Source organism: Heterocephalus glaber, unplaced genomic scaffold, assembly GCF_053883595.1.
Source record: "Heterocephalus glaber isolate CG9 unplaced genomic scaffold, H.glaber_assembly_v1.0 deba00001600, whole genome shotgun sequence".
NCBI lineage: Eukaryota > Metazoa > Chordata > Mammalia > Rodentia > Bathyergidae > Heterocephalus > Heterocephalus glaber.
Window position 1 is genome coordinate 23,561,615 of NW_028258372.1, and position 22,962 is coordinate 23,584,576.

Below are 22,962 nucleotides of genomic sequence, written 5' to 3' on the forward strand. Positions count from 1 at the left end.
CATAGCTTCTCTCTTCCCTCCCCTCTCAGTTATTTCATGGTACAAAGATAGCCATCCACTGTCAAGTTCCACTAGCGTAACTTTCTTGAACAGAGGACAGATCATTGATATTAAAAGTGCCCAGATCTCAGATGCTGGCATCTATAAATGTGTGGCCATCAATTCTGCTGGTGCCACGGATTTATTTTACAGTCTACAGGTTCATGGTAAGTGCTACCTTGCCTAGATTGATTATGGGTTAAAGAAGCTTGCAAAATGATTAACTGCTTTTATAAAGCTCTAGTGCAGATATTTAATAGAGTGTATTTTTGTCATCTTTAATTAAGGGCCCTGTGTTCTAAAACTGATGAACATTGTTATGCCTGATTCTTATGAAAATGGTGAATTTTCACATGCTGTTGCACATGTTTGCCTTAGATGAGTTGTTGAAATAGTCATTGGTATTCTTTTCAATTAAGGACAATAACCTTGCTTGTGAATTCATTCTAATAGAATCATGGATATTAGTTAAACAAATGTTTCTAAATTACTATCTCTGAAGAAAAAAATTTAAAAAGAATTGGTAGTTAAATATTGCAGCGTGTGCAGTGGAAGGGAGAATACACAATGTACATACACACGTATCTAGAAACAAATAAAAATACATTCTGACATTTAAAAAATTCTTTAGTGAAAATTCTATCTCCTCATCTGTAAGATGAATATACTGATACTTGCTCCACTTCATAGGATGGCTGGGATTAGATTTTGAATAAGAGATGTGAAAGAACGTACCAAGAACAAAAAAGCCAAAATACAAAATCCACCCATAAACACAAATTATTCTGGATATTGCATATAGTTTTCATTATTCTGAGATTACATATACTGTGATGTTAACATACTTTTATTTATTTTTTTTCAGTGCCCCCATCGATTTCTGGCAGCAATAACATGGTAACAGTAGTGGTTAATAATCCAGTGAGGTTAGAATGTGAAGCCAGAGGTATCCCTGCCCCAAGTCTGACTTGGTTGAAAGACGGGAGTCCTGTCTCTAGTTTCGCTAATGGAATCCAGGTATCCCCATTTCTGTGGTGAAATCTAGCACCACTATTCACGATGGGAAATACAAATAGATAAATCTGTTGAAAAGATTTGGAGAACAATATTAACAAACATTATTTTTTAAAAACACATGTGCACCCATAAATACATGGGCACACCCAATTGAGATGTCTAAACAGTTCACTTAAAACTCAGTAATTCTAACAGGTCCCTCACCTCATACATATTTACATTTTTTCTATTTGCTTTAGATACACATTCTTTTCTAACTTCCCCCACTTCCTACTCATACCACAAGAAGTGTTTTTCAACAACAGAAATAGAAATTTTGGGGTAGAATTAATATATTTCAATGTCTGGAAATTATAATGAATCCTAAAAATACATTGAACTTAAATACTTCTATAAAAACATCAAAGAATAAAGTTAGAAAAGTTATAATGAAAACATCATGTGGAATGAAATTTGACTTTTACAAAAAATATAATGCATTACATTGACTCAAAGTTAAAAATACAGAAGCAGCTCTACAGGTATTCCTTATTTTATTGTGATTCACTTTGTTGTACTTTGCAGATATTACATTTTTCACAAGTGAAGGTTTGTGCCAACCCTGCACTGAGAAAGTTGATCAACATTGTTGTTCCAATAGTTCCAATGATTATTGGCTTTTTTGGCAATAAAGTATTTTTAATTAAGATATACACAATGATGTTTAGACTTAATGCTATTGCACACTTTATGGACCACAGGATAGTGTAAACATAACTTTTATATACACTGGGGAACAAAAAATATTTGTATGACTTGCTTTATTATGATATTTGCTTTATTGCAGTGGTCTAGAAGCAAATCAAAATATCTTGGAGATATGCCTGTGTCTAATTTGAAGTCTACTTTTATTTTGCCTAATAGAGAACATAGTTCTCCTACAATTCTGTTTCCTCAGCATTTTTTGAAAATCTAATCTTTCAGAATTTGGGATCATAGAAGATCAAGGGTTAAAATCAACACATAGATTAACCACTGTATTTATAGGAGAAAAGAACAAGGAGTGTGACTAATTAATTTACTTAGCTACCACTTTACTGTTGATTATAACTTCTTATCTGTTCACCCGAAGAAAAACTAGAATTAGTTCCTCTTATTTCTGCTTCTCCTGTTTGTGCCTGTAACATGACTTTCTCTCTCTCTGTGTGAGTATGGATGAAATTTGATGCTGTATATAGAAACTTGCTTTCAGTGGTCATTAGCAACTATTGTTCTATTTAACCTCTCACTTTCTTCCACTGAGAAGATAAGGGGTTTATATGATGGTTACACACTTCAAAATATCCAAGTGAAAATCCCCTTAGAGCTACCTGCCAACTGGTAAGCCTTATAAAATTAGAGGAAAGGATATTTACCATTTTATGGGGTGTGTTGGTTATTTAGCTTTCTTTTTGTTAACAGGTTCTCTCTGGGGGTCGAATCTTAGCACTGACCAGTGCACAAATAATTGACAGTGGGAGATACACCTGCGTGGCAGTGAATGCTGCTGGGGAGAAACAAAGGGACATTGACCTCAGAGTGTACGGTGAGATGAGTTGTAATTATTTCTCCTTGGATAATAGATGTGTTTGGGTCCTAAGATCTCTAAAGAGAATTTATTGACAAAAAGAGTAGTGAAGCCAGGCATCATGTTTCATGCTCATAATCCCAGCAATCTGGGAGCCTGAGGCAGAAGGATTTCAGGTTTGAACATAACCTAGGCGACCAAACAACTTAGCAAGTCCTTGTCACAAAATAAAAAATAAAAAGAGCTAGGGATGCAGTTGAGTGCAAAGGCCCTGGAATCTATTCCCAGTGCTACAAAAGAAGAATAAAAAAAGGTACAGTGAACAAAGGAATAACATCACCAGGTCAAATTCACATTTCCTTACTACTTTATATTTGACTTTGGCTTGCCCTTTTTTTTAAGTTCTGAGATATTAAAATGTATTTGGATGTTGGTTTTACAGTGCACTCTGAAGAACATGACTCTGGATGATATCAGCTCTGCAATTTAGAAGACATCTCACTAACGCAAATATCTGTCCGAGTTCCTTTCTTCATTTATTTTTCTCAAAGCCACGATTTTATTACTTTTAATATATTTACAGTCAGTATATTTCGTGATCAGTACTATGTCTATAATGCTATTTGAGAAGCAAAAGTTAAACTGGGTGTAAATTGAACCAAAAATCAAGTTTTTTTCCCTACCACTATGGTAGAGAAGGGAGTGGCTGCTTCCATCACAGCAAAAATTCCCCAGATGAAGTTGGGGCCTCATTGCCTCCATTAATAGATTATGCATGTCATTCACGTACCTTTACATTTAGAAATTATGTTATTCACTATTTTATTTGCATTATATTCCTTGGCTCATGGAATCATAAAATTGCTTCCATGGACTTTTGTAAAGTATCTGCCCATAAGGCCTTCTTTAAGTCTCACCTGACTTCTAAATAACTCACTTGTATTATAAATATATTAATATTTTAACCTTCAGACCATGTGACCTATGTTGACTTCTCTATATAAATTTGGCAAAAGCAAGTATAGTAATCACAAATAGCTTGCAGTATATTGTCACATAAAATTTTAGTAGAAAGGCCCTTTGTTCCCTAGTTACCATAAAAAGTCCCGGTTAGCATCAGTATACTTCCAAAGGGCTCTCTATGCTCTTCTTATTACTGCTACTGCAATGAACTAGGTCCACATCCAACCCCCAGATCTGCTGGTGTATCTCATAATGTCCAATTCTAGGGATCCTACTTCTGTCACTGAATTGGGTAACTATTGTGCTTGCTGAAGAACTGAAAGACTGCAATTTTAAAACATCGTAAGAGAAAAATTATCAACATAAGCATGGAGCACCATGGCTCCTTCAGTCATTCGCAGGCAAACAGAGGTGACAAAAGCACTGGCCGAGTTTTAGTCAGCTGTCAAATTCTGTATTTGACTATTTCCATTTTCTACTGGCTAATGTCAAGAATAGGCCTAGGAGATAATAGAGAGCTGATATTTTTGAGGAATCGTGGAAATATGCATCACTGTACTTTATCAGTTGCTAATATACTTGCACCCTCCATTTGCAGACTGAAAATTAGTATCTTTCATCTAGCATAAAAATTAAGTAACTAATAGATATATGTGTATATCTGAGAATGTACATACGTAGTTATCACTTGAAATGTATATTCAGCAAACTACTGAAAAAGTGAAAACTAAAACATTTCACTAATCTGAAATCAATTTCCAACCTATGTTCCGTTCATTCTTTCCATTCATTATATTTGAATATTAGTGTCTTCTATAAACTTGTGTCTGCTTGGACCCTCGTGAATGTTGACCCCGAGGGATATGTCTACTTCATATTTACATTGCAGAGTGTGGAGGTGGTATGAAGAGTACACAGTGGGTAAAATAGCTTTCCCTATAATTATAATAGTAGTTTCTTTAAAATTTTTCTCCTTGTAATAAATTTGGAGTATGTTGTATCATTTTATGAGATGCTAAAACATGTATTCCTATGGTATATTTTCTTTCAACATAAGCCCAGAGAATTTTCTTAGAAATCTCTCACTCTTCGTCTCAGCAAATAAAACCCTATAGATATTTTGGTTTTTGTAATTAAACTTACAGGTATAATGTGTACAATAAGAAATAATTCCAGGGTACACCCTCTCCTAAACTGCATAGCCACAAAACAAAATAGGGATAACACCTAAGGAAGTGAGGATGTAAAGAGTAGAACCTTATTCTCTTCTCAGACTAAACAAAAATTTGAAATGAGAGACAGGACAGAAAAAAAATGTGCTTCAGTAATATATATTCTTAGCTATAATTAGATTTACTTTAATATATGTTTCATAAATGCTTCATTATTTTTGCTTTTTTTCTCTCAGTTTTAAAATTCTGATTTCCTTTTGAATTTGGTTCAACTCATTTAACTGCAAAGAAAAGTAATTAAAAGGAAATATTTAGAAATAGCATTCTGCAGTCTTGGATTGTTTCTGGCTTTCACTTCTGCAAACAGTCATAAAGAAATCATGTGCTTTTGTAAAGTCTACAAATAAACACATTTTTAAACAGTTATGGTACTTTTTATCCAATAAGAACAAACTTTACCCCATATATGAAAGGTATAAAATTGGCCATTCCACTTCGGTCTTCCTGTGATGAAGCCTGTAAAAATACATGTTTTTCATGGTATCTTATGAAGTGGCTTTAATTGTGCTTATTTTGCTATTTTATAGCGATCTTAGTCATGAACAGACTAGTCTCATATCTTTCATCTAGTGTGTCTCATATAAAAAAACTCACTCTCTTTTGTTCCCCACAGATTTCGTTGATCTTATAGAGAGCCAAATGACTGGGTGTACAATTAAATTTAGCAGAAGGAACATCATGAATCTCTGCACAAATGCTTCACTGGTATATTCCAGCCATTGTGCCGGGTTTTCTTTTTCCTTTAGCATACATCCTCAGGGTTTGGCATAAGTCCTGCACCCAGAAATATCACATAGATGTGCCCTTTTGATTCACCTCCCATTCCTTCTGAAGCACACATGGTAGCTAAGTCTCTTTCTCACTTCTGGAATGAAATAGCCGATATCCACAATTTAAAGGAGGTTTATTTTGGTTCGCAGTTAGTCCATAGTTGGCCCCAAGGCAGAGGTGGCATGGCCAGGGGCACAGCAGAGAAAAGCTCCTCACATCATGGCAGCCAGGAGGCAAGAGAAGGGAGGAACTAGAGAGGGAGAGAAAGTCTCCCCTAGTGATCCTCCTCCTCCTCTTCTGCCTAGGCCCCACCTTCTAGCAGTGCACTTGGCTGCTGCACTCACCCAGTGGATGATTCCACCGATACCCCAACATCCAGGCATCTTCCACAAGCCTGCCTGTGAGCACATCAGGTTTTTGAGGGAGATTCCTGATCTAAACCGTAACAGTAGCAGAGAAAACTCATGATTACAGAAACACCATGCTACTAGTTAAAGTCCGCTGTGTTCATTGTCATCTTACCATGTGCCAGGGTATGGGGCCTGGAACAAAGGTTAATAGACAGTAATATTCTTTCCACAAAAATCTCATTTTTACTGAAGCATTTGGAAAGCCCCCTAGGAGTCATCTAATTGCTCGTTAGCCTTTCTTTGGAACCCAAACCAAAACAAAACAGAAAACTACAAATAAAGTAATTTTCCTACAAGCCTAAAAATTTAATGAGAAATGGCAAGAAAACTCCCCTTTGTGGTTTTTCAAAGTGACCCTTTTAGGATGGTCTTAATTTCATCATCAGTTTGTCTTTTCTCAATTATTATATGTAAATAGTTGTTTACTCTTTCATACACCCAAGAGAAGGAGATTCTTTAAAGTTCTCCAAAAACACAGACCAGTGTCTAAAAATTCATATAGCCAGGGAATTCTAACTTTAATTTTATTAAAATTTCAACTCATTTTCTCCTTTTAAGTAATTGTATGTTGTGCACCTTATCACTGTTTATTGTGTCACTCGACAAGCTCTTTATTCCATAGAAAGTTGATAGGGCACCATGGAAAACAAAAAGAACGTGAGACTCCCATCAGAATACTCTTCGCTTTGCCATTAGTTAGCCATGTTATGCTTCATAAGCTGTTATCTGTCCCCGTTTTATGTTTAGTGCATTATGAAATGGAACTATACAACCTCTGTGTTCTCTTTCAAATCTGTTACTTTTAATTTTACCTCCATGACTATAAAATTTCTTTGCAAAAATATAAATATTAAAATATATTTTCTTTTAATTCGTTGTTATATCCAAAGTATTTTATGAGTGATTTATTACTTTTAAAATCTTAAGCAGTAACATCTAGTTCTAGAAATTTCTTAAGTGTACACTTGGTAAGAATTTCGAGTTATAAAGGTTTTTATTTATTTATTTATTTTTATTTTTATTTTTTGGTACTGGGGATTGAACTCGGGTCCTTGCGCTTGTGCAGCAGGCGGCAAAACCACTGAGCTAAATCCCCGGCCCTGAAGGTTTTTAAATAAAAAGATAAAATTATTTATGTTCAACAAGAATATATTTATCAATCATTTATTAATACTTGATTCTGAACCAAGATGCACAGAGGGTATAATAGGATGATCCTTTATCTGTAGTTAAAAAGCTACTCTGTGTATGTCTTGATGATTAATAAAGGTATTGTGCTGATCTATTTTATTCTGAGGCAAAATTCATCTTTCACATAGTTCCACCAAATATTTTGGGAGAAGAACAGAACATCTCTGTGCTCCTTAGCCAACCTGTGGACTTACTATGTCAAAGTGATGCTGTTCCCCCACCTACCCTGACCTGGTTAAAAGATGGCCACCCTTTGCTGAAGAAACCAGGTCTCAGTGTCTCTGAAAACGGAAGTATGTTAAAGGTGAGGCTATGAATTAATTTCTTTTTGTATTATTCCTAAGCTCATAGTTATCCCTTTAAACTTGCCTGTCCTTTACGAGTGTCCTAATTTCATCATTTTTTTATTCATTAATTTTATTGGTACATTTTAGGCATACAATATGATGGCATTCATCATTGGAAATTTGCCCCTTTACATAATATATCTTGGTTCTTAGTTTTTCCCCATTCCCCTGCCCTCCCTTCAACATCTCCACCCCTCCCTATTTAGAAAGACTTTGTTTCCATTTGTCCCTTTTCTCATATTTATTCCTTTCCCTTCTTTCCTTTCCCCTATCCCACCTACTTCCCCTTCCCCTTTGGACCTTTTCTTCCTATTTCACATTATCTATTATACATTTTGATCCTTATTTCATCTTGTAAAATTCCCAGAATCCTTTTGTTAATGAACACTTTTCTTAACGAGGTTGTTATTTTTTTAGTATTATTATTAATAAGATTTAAATATTTAAGTATTGATACATATTTGTATCTAGAAGACATTAAAAAATACTTCCAGGAAAAGATTGTAGAAATGTTCTAAGGAGTGTCACATCATTAGTCATTCAGTCAGTCAGGAAATAACCATTATAGATGATCTGGATAAAGGATGCAAAAATTATGACATCTCATATGCTTGATGTTTTCAATTTCACATAAAATGAAAAGTATAATTAGCAGTTCAGTTTAAAAGTGCAGTAAGTGCTATAATAAACATGAGTTAACTGCCAAGTGGATGGTACAAACAATAACCTTTTGGGAAAGAAAGCAAAAAGGGAGATTCTGGTTGTGTGGAAGATGCTTGGAAGACTACCTTGCTTTTCAAGCATAGATAAGGACAAAAGTCTTATTAAGGAAAACAAGTCAGCCAGGATGACTGAAACAGAATTTACAAAGTGAATATTTGGAAATAATATTGAGGTTAATCTGAGTGATATAGAGCTGACATGGAGAGCCAGCCTAAGGAATTGGGATTCAGGAGGCCCAAAGGCCTAAATGTTCATACTCCACTGAATGTTTACAAAATCTTCATAAAAATTTAACTGAGAAATTAAAAGAATAGCTAAGTAATCTGCCCAGTTAGTAAGAGGTAGAAATTGGATTTGAACATAAGGAATGTAGCTTCGCACTACTAACTGCACAGAGCCTCTTGGTTGAGGAAGATTATTACTGGCAAAAAGAGGGAGTCTTGAGAAACGGACGGTGAGTGTCAGCATGCGGGAAGGGCAGTGAACTGAGCGGCTTGGCCATGGAGAACAGATGCCTGGGATGAGTTGGGGCAATGTGAATATGTGTTCAAAGGAAATGATGGGGATCTTGGGAATTGTGAAGCCATAATAATGGAGCTGGATGAGGAACAGAAAACCAGAATCACTGATGAAAGAGGAACAAGCCAACTGAGCAACATAGGCAAAATATAAAAAAGAAAAAAAGGCGATGGTAAGAACTATCCATACTTAGAAGTATAGCTCAGTGTTCTAGAAAGCATCTGGTAGAATTCTCAAACCTTTGCTCTAATGAATGACACAGGGAGACAATTCAACACAAATCTCAGTGAGTATAGCAGTTCATTTCTTCAGGTGGTGAAGAAATATTCATTGCTCTCTACCATGGAGCTGGACTAGGCATCCTGGAATATGCAGGTCCCAGTGAGAGAGGTAGACATGCAATGAGAACTTCTATGGAGCCAAACTTAATTGGGCAGTAAAAACTATCTAATCTATGCCTTACCCAGCATCATTCCCATGCATCTTTACCAAGATCAACTAATAGAATTGTACCATTTATTCTGCTTGGCATTCACTAGGCATTTAATAAATGTCCATCACTCCTATTTATTGTACCCTCCCTACCTTCAACCTTTCTTATATACAGGCCCATGCTTCCTGGCTTTAAGGCCCTGTAACCACCTTTTGGAGCAGGTCTGCCACAAATTATACCCCTGTAGGTGATATAGATCTCGCACTTGATTCCTTGTTTCCTTATCTTAAAATTGAAAAGGTTGAATTTTAATACCCTTTAAGGTCTAGCAGTCTTTGGCTTTTCATCTAATTCTAATTCTGTTGTTCACATCAATTGATCAATAAGTTTATTGAATAGCCGCTCTGTACCCCTGCCAAATACTTGCAGTGATCACTCCAACTCTAATTATTTATCCTCTTTTGAATGTTTTAAAAATTTTTTATTGTAAACTTATTTGGCAATAAATCCAATATTTATGATGTATCTTGCATTATTTTGTATTATTATATAAAAACTTTCATGTTCATATACTTTATATTTTCAACTAGATTGTACATTCAAATCAGAAATGGTATGCTACATTATATTTCTTTATACTTTCTACCTCTGGTACCTATTAAAACATTTGTAGTAACTATGGTGTGGTTAACAAATAGATGATGGCTAATGAATATTGATGCATATTGTACACATGAAATTTTTTTTTACTAATACATAGCCAGTCACCCACCAGCCCCCAAACTGGGCAGTAGGAGATTCAGGCTAATTGAATATAATTCTTGGCTTGAAGATTACAAACCCAGTGGGGGAAAATGACATATATAATAAAGCAGGTATTATGTTACTGAACATTTTCCTGTATATGTAGGATTATGTATTTTAATGCCTTCAATGATTTTATCATAAATTATGACTTTTTTCCCATTTTATCTAAGCTGTGCTTAAAAGGCCTTCCCAGGTTTTCAATCATAGTTATAAAATAGATTAAAATAAGGTATGACATAGGTAAAGGTTGATAAACCTTGCTAAGTGTAGAATCTGGGTGATGTGTGTATTAGAATTCATTTTACAGTTCTGTGTATTTTTATATATTAGAAAATCTTTAGATAAAAATAAGAGATCATGAAGAACTTTACTAGAGAAACCCCGAGTGTGAAACAGTACCTGTCATTTTAAAGCATGATTTTGGTTTCAGATTGAAGACACTCAGGTTCAAGACACAGGTCGTTATACTTGTGAAGCAACAAATATCGCTGGAAAAACTGAGAAAAATTATAATGTAAACATTTGGGGTAAGTATAATCAGCCCCTGTAAAGCAAACAATGCAGCCTCTTCTTCCACCTTTTATTAATTTTTCAGTTCTTAGAATGACATTCATCTAAGGATCTAAAATTGATTGGCCATAGTATCAGTTTAAAGAACTAATTCAAGAGTGACAGTAGATTGACTTCTGGAGCCCAAACATACTAGTCCTTGCCACCCTGATCCAGAATGGTTCTCCTCCTGTGCTTCAGTAACGTGGCCTTAGCTTTTACAGCAGGATCTTGCAGTGATTGAACCTTCTGTACATTGGGTTGGTCAAATAAAAATAAATCCAAAGGCCAACTTATATATCTGAACTGTGTATGAGACAGAGGGAACAGCACACACATTTGTGTAGTGGGAAATGGTACTGTTGTTAATAAACAAAAGTATTCTCTCTTAAAAATTTCCCATTTGTCACTAACTAAGCTAATTCTTGTGAATAATCACAACTTTTACATTGGCTTTGGCTGTCTGCTGTTAAAAGTGCTCCCATTTCTAGCATAGTCGCTTTATTTTATTTATTATTTATTTATTTATTTTGGTACTGGAGATCGAACTCAGGACCTTGTGCTTGTGAGACAGGCAGCAGAACCACTGAGCTAAGTCGCTGGCCCTATTTTATTTACTTTTAATTAATTAATTAATTTTTTTTGGTACTGAGGATCGAACTCAGATGTGCTTTCGAGGCAGGCAGCAGCACCATGGAGCTAAATCTCCAGCCCAGCTCAACTTTATTTTAAATACTGCTTTACATTCATTCATGATGTATTAAACCCTCTTAATTTTGACTATTTAAATTTTTTAAATTACTGAAGTCATGAGCTGAAATTTCCTCTCTGAAGAGGATGGATGCAATACAAAGACCTGAAGCCTCTCTCGTTCAGTGAACTGAACATTATTATGGAGCCTAGTGTGGTGCAGAGGAGAGGAGACATTAGGTAGAAAAGTAAAAAGCGAAGATTAAAGAAGGCTCGTTAAATCAATTTTAAAGGTGTATATTTGATGCCAGAGGCAATTGATTACATTAAAAAGATTTAAATGTAATCTGGGATGCTCACATCTGAAAAAAACCTGAAATCTGAAAAACAGTAGATGAACTCCAGACGTATTTAAGAAACTGAATCAACAGGAGTAACGAATGGACATTTCTGTGGCTTAACCAGCTGGGATGTGTGAGTAGTAATGTCTTTCCCTTGGAGAAAAAACAAAGGTGACAGTTCAGTTTTGGACGAGTCACATTTGGCAGTGCTTCTCAGGCATCCAAGTTCAAACATTAAGCAACCAGTTGGATGTACAAATCTAGATCTCAGAAGGGGTCTGCATTCAAAATGCAGATTTGCAACTATTTGTAGAAATGGAAACCACAGGGCTGGTGCAGAGGCCAGTTTAGAATGGAGATTAGGAATGTATATGAGAACCAAACTACCAAACGGAATCATTTTCTTCTGTAGAACTTTGAGCCTATAATATGACATGTAAACTGTAAGATTCATCCCGAATAAAGGTGGTGCCAAATCAGAAGGGCAAAAGTGCAAGGCGGTTGAGAATATTGGCAAGGGAACGGTTGAAATTAGAGCTAGAGAAGTCAGTAAACAAAAGAACTGGCATCTGGGTAGGAAGATGGTTTGAGGGATGAAAGGACTTGCGATTCAGTTAGGTTTGATGAATTGAGAATTGACAGTAATTGAGTAAGAGGGCAAGAAGAATGCAACAATGCTCTGATAGTGGCCTAAATTCCTAAATTTATAGGAAAAATATCCTAGATGATAAAAAGGCTTCTGACGGAGAAAGGGATGAGGAGATCAAGGAACTGAGTAGGAAGGGTATTTATAGACTGGTTATAGTGTGAACATTGAGCTTGTTCAGAATGATGGTAGCACTTGATGTGAAAAGGAAGTATAAGACAATAGGACAATATGTCAGACCGTTCAGTGCAAAAAATGACAGGTTCACAGACAGGGGTGATAAAAAGGGAAGGAAGTTGATGGCATGAGTGAAAGCCAAAGAGAGACCTTTACACAGGGGAAGTGGAACAGTGACTGGAAGCTGCACTGGGGGCTCAGGAGGATTCTCCCCCTCCTAAATAATACTGCACCCAGGGAGATGTCCCAGGGAGTGTAGCTGGGGATTGTAAATTGAAGCCTTTCAGAGAAATATGGGTAATAAAGACTCCATTGGAAGGTTCTGGGGAGATGCTGGAGGCAAATAGGGAAGCAGGCTCTGCAAACTAGAATATGTCCTTTTCTTAGATGAAACTCCTTACCTCTGTCCTTTTCTCTGTGTGTGTGTGTGCGCGCGCGCGTATGTACGGTGTTTTCTAATTCTGCTCAGCATCTGAGGTATCAAAGCTGGTGGACAACAATATCTGGATTAAATTTAAATTTGGTGGGTACCTTAGCTTTTTCATGCAAACTGTGTAAATATCTATAATAAATTCACTTCCTTTATGCTATTCTGAATATTTTAATTATTAAATTTCTATCTGAAAGTGGGAAGCTCTGTTATTATTGATCCTTTTAATATGATGTTGATACATCAACCTCATGTACTAATTATTTTCTTATGTCATTTAAGTAGAAACCTTTTTCTCTTTCATACAAACCATTAGGGAAATTCTGTATGACATAGGAAGTGTAAAAACAGTATTTTTCTTTTGTTTCTTTCAGTACCACCAAGTATTTACGGTTCTGATGAACTTGTTCAACTTACAGTCATTGAGGGAAATCTAATTTCTCTCTTGTGTGAATCAAGTGGTATTCCACTCCCAAACCTCATTTGGAAAAAGAAAGGTCAGTTTTCATCCCTGAAATTTATAAAATTATAAATATAAAATTTTTATTATTTTAAATTAACATATCAATTTATATACTAAATGCTAGACACCAACATTGCTTTACATTAAATTTCAACATGTAAGAGTTCTACACTAAGTAGCTGAAAATCTTTATTTTTAAAACTAACTGCTCCTCAGAAATAATCAATTTTCTGGATTCATTGATAGGCTTTTAATCAATATAAAGTGAGCAGCAGCCATGATTATCTGAGAATCCATCTTTCAGAGATTTTTTTTAAGATAAAGTTTAAAAACTATTTTCTAAAACAAACACTTTTACTGTATTTAAACAGTTTTACAATGGATGTTAACATTCTTGTTTGTGTCCACACTAAATATATCAGACAGATCATCTAAATTTTTTGTTCATCTGCATTTTGGTCCTTTTGTTTGTGTACTGCAGAGCAGGATTATTTCATAGGATTTTTAGACTTTTTAGGTACTCGAACTAGGAAGTAAATCCAAGTACATATACAAATGCTGTATACTTCCACCTCAGATTGTGTCATTCAATATTCTTTGCAGGCTCTCCAGTACTAGGTGACTCTGTGGGGCGGGTCAGAATGTTATCAGGAGGCAGGCAGCTACAGATCTCAATTGCTAAGAAGTCTGATGCAGGACTGTATACATGTGTGGCATCAAATGTTGCTGGAACTACGAAGAAAGACTATAGTCTGCAAGTTTACAGTAAGTTGGGCGCAGTTTTCTTTTCAAGCTTTCCAACGTTCCCTTGATTTTTTTTCTTCGTATCTTTAATATTCCTTCAAAGTAGTCCAGTTATACCTATTATATGATTAATTTAAATTGTGGTGACATAACCAGAGAACTTCTTTCTGGGTGTTATTTATTCAAGATGGCTGTTCACTCTGCCTCGGCTGTCCAGTGACAATATCAATGTTGCTGTATTTTGCTGGGTGCAGGAAAATAAATACATAGATGGCTGGAGGTTAGGACATTATACTATAGAGTATATTTATAATGCATAGAACATTTTATTTTAAAAATACTTAGCTTGTTTTAGATTTTAGAGTCCTTTCAGGTATTTACATTATCTCATTTAATCTCTACATGGGCTATAGTATAAGACAAAACTATTGTCTCTATTTTACGTATGTAGAAATCTAAGCTCAGAGACATTTCTCATGGCTTATGTGCATTAGGACTGTCACAAGGACACAGGATTACTGGGCCACTTTTCTTTCCACACACATATGTGTATGAGTGTTGGTCTAATTTTTGTTCTTGCAGTCAGTATCCACAAGGTGAATTCAGCTGCAAAGTAAAAGAATAACTGGTTATCGGTGGTTCAAAGAAGTAGTCTGCTTTCTCTCCTGATGAGAATATAATTTATCAAAAGTTAGAGAACAGCATTATTTTCTTACTGTGTCGGTAGCTTTATTTTATTTATTTATTTATTTATTTATTTATTTATTTTGGTACCGAGGATTGAACTTGGGTCCTTCCTCTTGCAAGGCAGGCGGCGGAACCACTGAACTAAATACCCGGCCTGGTAGCTTTATTTTAGATACAAACATAAGAGAAGAATTTTACCTCTCAATATAGTAATGTCACATCTATTAATCCTGTGTCTTTTCTTAGTAGTTAATATTTTGAGGTAAAAATGTGCCTAACATTGGCTGTTAAAACATTCCTGTGTAAGACCTGAAGCAAACACTTCCTACCTTGCTTCTTGTTATCTTTTTGCCCCCAGTTCGACCAATAATAACCAACAGTGGCAGCCACCCTACTGAAATTATTGCCACTCGAGGGAAGACTGTTTCCTTAGAGTGTGAGGTGCAGGGTGTGCCTAAGCCAACAGTGACCTGGATGAAAGATGGCCACCCCTTAACCAAAGGAAGAGGAGTAGAAATAGTGGATGATGGTCACATCCTTCAGCTGAAGAACATTCATGTGTCTGACACAGGTCGTTATGTGTGTGTTGCTATGAATGCAGCAGGAATGAGTGACAAAAAGTATGACCTAAGTGTACATGGTAAGTAGAAAGTGATTCAATAAGTTTCTTCATTGGTTGATATAATTTAGCATCCTGAATGAGAGATACAGACTTTGAGTATTGAGAGTCTTATATTTATAGCCCCTTTTCTACATATGTGCCACTTTCCTTTTAAAAAATTCTACTTTCTTATTACTCAAACCATGGGAATGTCAAAGCATTTATCCTTTTATGCCTGAATTCTTGTTACTTTTCTTGTTGTGACAAGCACATGTTGGATATGCTTTTAGGAAAGCACATAGTAAAGCAGAAATTTATCTTCTTCAAGTGCTTTTGGTTTAATGCTGACCTAAGTAAATCTCTTAATTACACATTTTCCAAATTAGCTGTCTTAACTAGGAAAGTATAAACATAGGTTCTTTACAACTTGCTTAATCAGCATCATTTGGGCACAAGTTCTACGGAAGTCAGCTTTAAGATTCTAATTAATGAGCCAAAAATGTTAATGGGAATAGACCCAACACACACATACTTGGGAACAACTATTTGGATGAATACAGCTGGAGGTAATTTTTAAATCTATAGAAACAGTGGTAAATTTAATAGACACAAATTAACCTGAACCCAGTTAAAACATACACAGGTATTAATGTCTTATAGTTTACAGCCAATGTATACATCAAAACTAAAGGATTCAGAATGTAAAAGAGAAAATGAATTAATTGTAAGTAATTTTGTTGTATTACTCTTAATTTTTAAGATCAGAATTATTTTCTAGAAAATCCTAATAAAATTTCTGATACATTTACCAGAAAAGAGGAATGACTCCTAAGAAATAGTTTATAGCTATTGAAATAACACTGTGAAAGTCATTTATTGATTAGAATGAGGACGAAATAACATTTTAATTCCAGAAATATATATACATAAATAAATATTTCATCATTTCTTGTTTTGCTTTCTGTTGATAAGAAAATGAAACCGTTACAAGCGATAAGCAGTTTAGGATTTGATATTTTATATAAATTAGCTACCTTCCTTTACATTTCTTGTTTATTTTGTTTTTGTTTGATAGTTCCTCCAAGCATCACAGGAAACCATGCGACACCGGAAAATATCAGTGTTGTGGAAAAGAGCTCTGTGTCCCTGACTTGTGAAACTTCAGGAATCCCTCTGCCTTCAATAACCTGGCTTAGGGATGGGTGGCCTGTCAGCCTTAGCAGTACTGTGAGGATTCTTGCAGGTACTAGAAATTCTGATAGTCTGGTTAGTTTCATGTGACCACAGTGTCTCCTTAAAGTTTCATTTTTAGTGTTTCTACTTTTTATCTAATGCTTACTATGATATCCACCAATCATATTTAAAAAATCGAGGACATAGGAAGCTATATGAGAATCAGGAAAATTTCTAAATATTTCTAGACTCCTATAAAAAAATTGACACTTTCTTATGACTTAAACCATCAGGCTGTCAAAGCATTCACAAAACAATCTAAAAAATGAAAAATTAAAAGAATTGTTGAAATTTGAATCCACTACAGTGACTCATGTTACGTATGATACCCCTAGACCCAAGTTTTTCAACTTATGCCTAACTAATCTGAATGATGTTTCTATTTTGGGGATGGGAAAGTTGCCTGTGACTTTGTCATTATTTCAACTTATTCTTCAGATAATTATGTAGAAAAACCCAAATAGCTTGTTCTCTATGGATCAATCTAAGCTTTGAAAGATGCTTCTTGAAGTGTGCCACAAAGAATATTTACTTGGTCTTTTTTGTTGTAAGAGCTTAAATACAGATGAAGAAGATAATCTTGCCAACTTTGTGGTTTATAAAAGGCTCAGCCCCTTAGGAAAAAATCGTAATATGTTGAATGAGTTCATTCAATTTCAAACATACCTCATGCTAGAACCTTGGAGTTTAACCCTAACAAAACAAAGGTTAAATAAACCCCTGTACTTACATCCAAAAACTTATACCCAAAAGGGTGAGAAATAGCTTCAGAATTGTTAATATGAAAAGAAGTCTAAATTGTGTTATTCAGTATTAACAGTCTAATATGGCTATCAAAAAGAATATTTTGTCACATTAGTAAATTATACTTTTCCTAATAAGCAAGAGATCAGCTTTACTCTAGACTTAGCAGACGTATTAGGAAGAAGAGCATTTACTCATAATATTTTCAAGAAAGCATAACTGTAACAATAACTGATGGCAAACTAATTAATATGATTCATTGTATCAAGCTTTATGGTATATTTGATACCTAATTAAAATTAAATATTTGAATAGCCATGGTGTAGAAGGGATTATTGTGAATTTGTCTAGTTCCAAAGGTTGGAAGTAATGAGTACATAGATGATCCTAAGAACATACATGGATCTGACTGCAAACAACTTTAAAAACTTATTTAGTTCTTGCCCAAACTCTGTTCAAAGAAATATTAAATTCCCAGTATCTAAGGCTTTTTCAGAAAATATCCTTTCCTAGTGCTGGGATTAGGTCTAAATAACCTAAAGTCCTTCCTTTCCTTCCTTCCTTCCTTCCTTCCTTCTTTCTTTCTTTCTTTCTTTCTTTTTCTTTCTTTCTTTCTCTTTCTTTCTTTCTTTCTTTTCTGCATTAATTTTATTGGTACATTTTAGGTATAAAATACAGTTACATTCATCATTGGGATCTTGTACCATTACATGAGTCTCTTGGTTCTTATGTTTTTCCCCCTTCCCTTGCCCTACCTTCACCCCCTCCACCCTTCCCTATTTGCAAAAACCTTGTTTCCATTTTTTCCTCTTCTCATATTTTTTCCTTTCCCTTTTTTCCTTTCCCCTACCCCTCACAATTCCCCTGCTCTTTTAGACCTTTTCTTCCTGTTACACAATATCAGTTATACATTTTTTAAATTACAATATTAAGATCTAGGAGACATTACCACAGATTTGACAGAATTTAAAAGGATATAGAGAGCATATTTCAAAAATCTGTTTTGAAATAAATTTGACAACTTCTAAGAAGTAACTTAGAAGACAAATTAATGAAACTAACTCTGGAGGAAATATAAAATTTGAATAGCACCTATTAAAGAAAGTATATTCCTAGCTTGAAAACCTACCTATATGACAACAGCAGGCTCATAAACATTTTAACTGATAAATTATATCAAACAGTTAAAGCAAAAAAAAGAAGGAACACTTCTCCCCTCATTTTAGGAAATCAACATTGTGCTAATCCTAAAGCTGGATAAAGATAATGGAAGAAAAAAGTATGAACATAGATAGAAATTTGTTTAACAAAACAAACTCTTAGAAGTCAGATATGGCGGTATGTAGAAAGTGGTTTTATTATAGGGATGGCAGTGTTGGTTCAGCACTGGAAGATCCACCCCCAAAAGCAATCATTTTAACAGAGAAAAGGAAAAAGCCATATGAACCTGTCACTAGTTGGAGAAAGAATATTGGACTAAATTCCACATTTGTTCATGGTAAAAGCTATCAGGAGACTAGGAATAGAACAGAACCTTCTCAACAGATCAAAGACATGTACTCCATACTTCCAACAAAAACTCCTTCTATGACTGGAGATGATACAATGCTTTCTCCCTAAAATGGGGAACAAGGGCATATATGCCTACTCTTCATCTGTCCATTAGACTTTGAAACATAGGTCTAAACCAAAATAGTCTGGCGATAAAATGCCACAAGTAGAATAGGATTGGCTTTCTTTCTTTCTTTCTGACCTTACCCTATAAATGATAGGAATTTATAAAGAATATACATTGTTACTAACCATATTCATTTTCTATAATTCTCACTGTATTTATGATCTCAAGCAAGTTATTTAACTTTTTAACTTCATTGTCATCATTTGTAAAGTAAATATATTAATAGTATTTGCCTCTTAGGGTTTTTATAAGAATAAAGCAGTTAAAATGGTGCCAACTTCTATGGCAAGCATCCAATACCTGTTTGTTATTATTGCTAAAGACAATCGGATAATAGGTGTGTAGTCTCCCTGACCTGGGAAATTTTCCTACGTCCCTACTATGATGTTTTCATTTTCATAGGACTCCCAGTCTCTGTTGACCTTAGGAAATGCATAGTAATTACAAAGATTTCGCTAAAAAATAATTACCAAAAATTTGAGCACATTATTTTCTTGAAATTACCCTCATATTTTTTCTTTTTCTAGTTTCTGAGAGAATAGAAACATAGTAAATATGTTCTAGAGCTTCCAGAAATGAAAATGGCAACTGAGAATGATGCACTTTGGCTTCTATAACTTTCCAGGAGTGATGTTTTGGTTTTCCTTAGTTTTGTTTTGCCGGACTAGTAGCTGGAGATCAGTGAGCAAACACATTAAAAGTGTTTCGCCTTGTGATGCTGCCAAAGGATTCATTCACTTTTATAGTCTGAATATTTGTCTTGTGCAGTAGATGAATGAGAATCAGATGAATGACCTAAGATTTTCTCAGTCCTGGTTTGCTGCAGACTTCTGTTTTATTAAGATTACTCCTCCTATGACTTTAAGCTTTTTGAAAGCAGTACTTTGGTGACGGCTCTATCATTATTATAAAGTTATCTGCCAAGGACAGATAACTGCTATAAAAATTTAATAGGTACAAGAAACATCTTCATGAAAGTATACTTTACTGTCAGATCCATTTTTCCCCCACTGGATTAAGAGAGAGGACCAGGAAACAAGGGAAAGAAAGATCATGAGACTGAGGTTGAAGTTTGTAGAGCCAGTAATGACTCATAAAAGTTGTGTTGTTTTAATATCTCAACTGAAATCATCTTAGGGTCCTCCTAATCTGAGTGTGTGAATCCTTTCCTAATTGACAAAGTATTTTTTATAAAAACATATTTAGATAATTTCTATATCTATTTATTTAAATTCAGCTGGAAATGAAAAGAGTGAATTCAGATAATCAGTTTTGTCCAAATAAAATACTACTAAGTTCACCTTTCCATGGATTGAGGGTGGGAAAATTGCTTATTAAAAAAGCTCAATGTCAACTTGTTGTGTTTATATAAACCTAAAACAAATGGAGGCTCCTGAACCAGATCCAGGTGAACATTTACATGAAATTTTTGTTTACCCTTATAATTTTTTGGTTTAAATACAGGATTCTAAGGAAAAATGTACCAGCTAGAAAAATAATTACAAAATGTTAGAAATAGAGGGTTTTTTTCTTAGGTTGTTCTTCCCAAATGGTTTTCAGGAGTCTTCTTTCACAGTGCATCTCTTATTTCTCTGTGAGCTTTATTTCATCTCATTTGTTGCCTCTTTTACCTTTATCTTTAATGGAGTTTCCTCCTTGAGTTTCACTCTCATTCTACCTACGTTGCTTGTCTGAAACATGTATTTTCAAACATAATGTTACTTAGAAGTTCACAATATGAAAAAAAGCACAAGTAGTGTATGGGATGACCCCATAAACATATATAGTTCTGGGATTTCCATTAAATTCAGTTGAAAGCTGTTAGTCTGTATTAATGGTTGACCTCTCGGCATTATTGAGCTAGTCCTCTTCTGACATTCCCATTTTGTTTGTTCAGTGGCAAACTGGGAGTCTTTTCCTAAACCTCCTATCCTGGTTTTCTTTTGAAAGTAAAAGTCACATCATGACCTTGTCCCTTTAATGATCACAATAAATTCTAAACTCCTTAGCCTAATATTCAAAGACCCCCCAAGATTGACCAAACTCCATCTAGCCTCATTTCTTACCATTTCTCCGCCTGTTCTGCTTTTGGTATCATCCCCTATGCTTTCTACTTCTATATCCTCATTCATGCTCCACCCACAATGGCATTTCTCAGCTTACCTGTTAAAATATATTCACCTTTTAAGAACACACTCGAACATCACCTTTTCTATCAAATTCTGTTTCGCATTTGCTGCCCTTTCCCACTGTGTTTAAGTAATCTCGTGGTTTGTTTTCCAGGAGGCAGGACACTACGGCTAATACAGGCCAGAATAGAAGACGCTGGTCAGTATACTTGCATTGTAAAGAATACAGCTGGTGAAGAAAGAAAGCTCTTTGGACTTTCAGTATTAGGTATTTCTCTAATTTGTAATATCTAGATTTAAAAAAATGTACTGGTTTATCTACATCCTGGACTATGACTCCTGGCAAGAGTCCAGTGTCCGAATTGTTTCTTTTTTTGACACCGGGGATTGAACTTGGGACCTTGCACTTAGCAAGGCAGGTGCGATGCCACTGAGCTAAATCCCTGGCCCCAGGTCAGAATTGTTCAGAAGCAATCAGTCTAATTAAAATGGCTAAGCTACTGTGTCTTGTCAGCTCACAATTGTTCAACAATATTCTCAGACACTGAATGACTTGCTTAACGTGAGATTATTAGAATTATACTGTAATAAACAAATTTCCTCACACATTATTTGTTGATATATTTTTATCCACTTTATGATTTATATTACAATTAAATTCAGTTTAATAAGATTTGTGACATATTACAATATATATTAAAACTAGAAATGATCAAAACTATTTTGCTGTTATAGTAATCAAATGATGAATGAGAATTTGAAGATTTATTTTGAAGCTAATAGCTTAGTAAATACAGATGTCTATAAAATAGCAGCACTGCTGTTAGATTTTTAACTATTTTTTTTAGAACCGCCTCGTATTGTGGGTGAAAATAGCCTGGAAGATGTGAAAGTAAAAGAGAAGCAGAGTGTCACACTGACTTGTGAAGTGACAGGTAAGGTTACTAGCTCCATATTCCAGTGTTTGCCTGACTCCCTGACAGTCCTTGCCTCTGCTCTACACCGTAACTGGTTGGGATAAGCTCTGGCTAAGGTAATAGACATTTGACATTGAATTCTAGATTAGTATTTCAGGTAGAATATAAGAGGGAACCAGAGATTTCTCAGATTCTGTAGAAATAAAAGGAAATTTTCTCAGGAAAGAGAGAAACAAAGTCAGGAAAGAGGAAGAGTGAACACTGGTCTTTTCTTGCCAGTCACTAAAGTTTTGGTGGGTTTTTTTTTTTAGTCTGCATTTTCTTATATGTAGGTTTTTCCTACTTCATCTCCTATTTTCTTTTTCATTCTCTGTATCTTTGTGTTCGTTTAGTTTTCCTAAACTTCATTTCAAAGTAGTTAGGAATTTTGGTGGAAGGATAGCTTTATTTGATGGCAGGATTTTATCCAAGAACAAAACTGTCTCCTTTTGTTAACGTGCTGGGATATTAGCAAGAGAATGGGGAATAGGAAAAATAAAAATTCTAAAACCAGTTTCACTATATTTACCATCCAATTGGTTTGTTGCTTATAATCAAAATAAATAAATCTCTAAGGGAATGCTGTCAGGTGTTCCATTTTATTTAAAGGGCCTTGCAATTCTAAAGAACAATTAAAGTAGCCCACAACACTTTATGGGAGGCCAGTGTTTTAATGAAGATTTGATGAGTTTCTTCTTTCATTGTTCGTATGCCTGTGTAGGCAATAAATTTAAGTAAGGAAATGTTTTTATTTTAAGCAGCACAGATATTATACTATTACTTATTTACTCTGTTTTCTTTCTAGAAACAATGTGGTACTTAATAACTGTTACACAGAGAATCTTTGTCTAAATCTTAACAGCATTCTCTGCTAAAGCTTTCTGGTTTTAATGTAT

The 22,962-nt window shown here is 34.9% G+C and overlaps 1 protein-coding gene across 9 annotated transcripts in view; it reads left to right on the plus strand.

Moving 5' to 3' along the window:
* The window catches only part of Hmcn1 (hemicentin 1), a 421,540-nt gene that overhangs the window by 280,948 nt on the left and 117,630 nt on the right, over positions 1-22,962 (plus strand). For all 9 annotated transcript variants that reach the window (XM_087194441.1, XM_087194442.1, XM_087194444.1 and 6 more), the window contains 11 exons: positions 30-206; positions 905-1,056; positions 2,497-2,620; positions 7,298-7,473; positions 10,429-10,525; positions 13,206-13,328; positions 13,898-14,059; positions 15,084-15,365; positions 16,402-16,569; positions 21,265-21,378; positions 21,959-22,045. In XM_087194441.1, the coding sequence (XP_087050567.1) occupies positions 30-206; positions 905-1,056; positions 2,497-2,620; positions 7,298-7,473; positions 10,429-10,525; positions 13,206-13,328; positions 13,898-14,059; positions 15,084-15,365; positions 16,402-16,569; positions 21,265-21,378; positions 21,959-22,045 (1,662 nt within the window). The remainder of the gene's footprint in view (positions 1-29; positions 207-904; positions 1,057-2,496; positions 2,621-7,297; positions 7,474-10,428; positions 10,526-13,205; positions 13,329-13,897; positions 14,060-15,083; positions 15,366-16,401; positions 16,570-21,264; positions 21,379-21,958; positions 22,046-22,962) is intronic.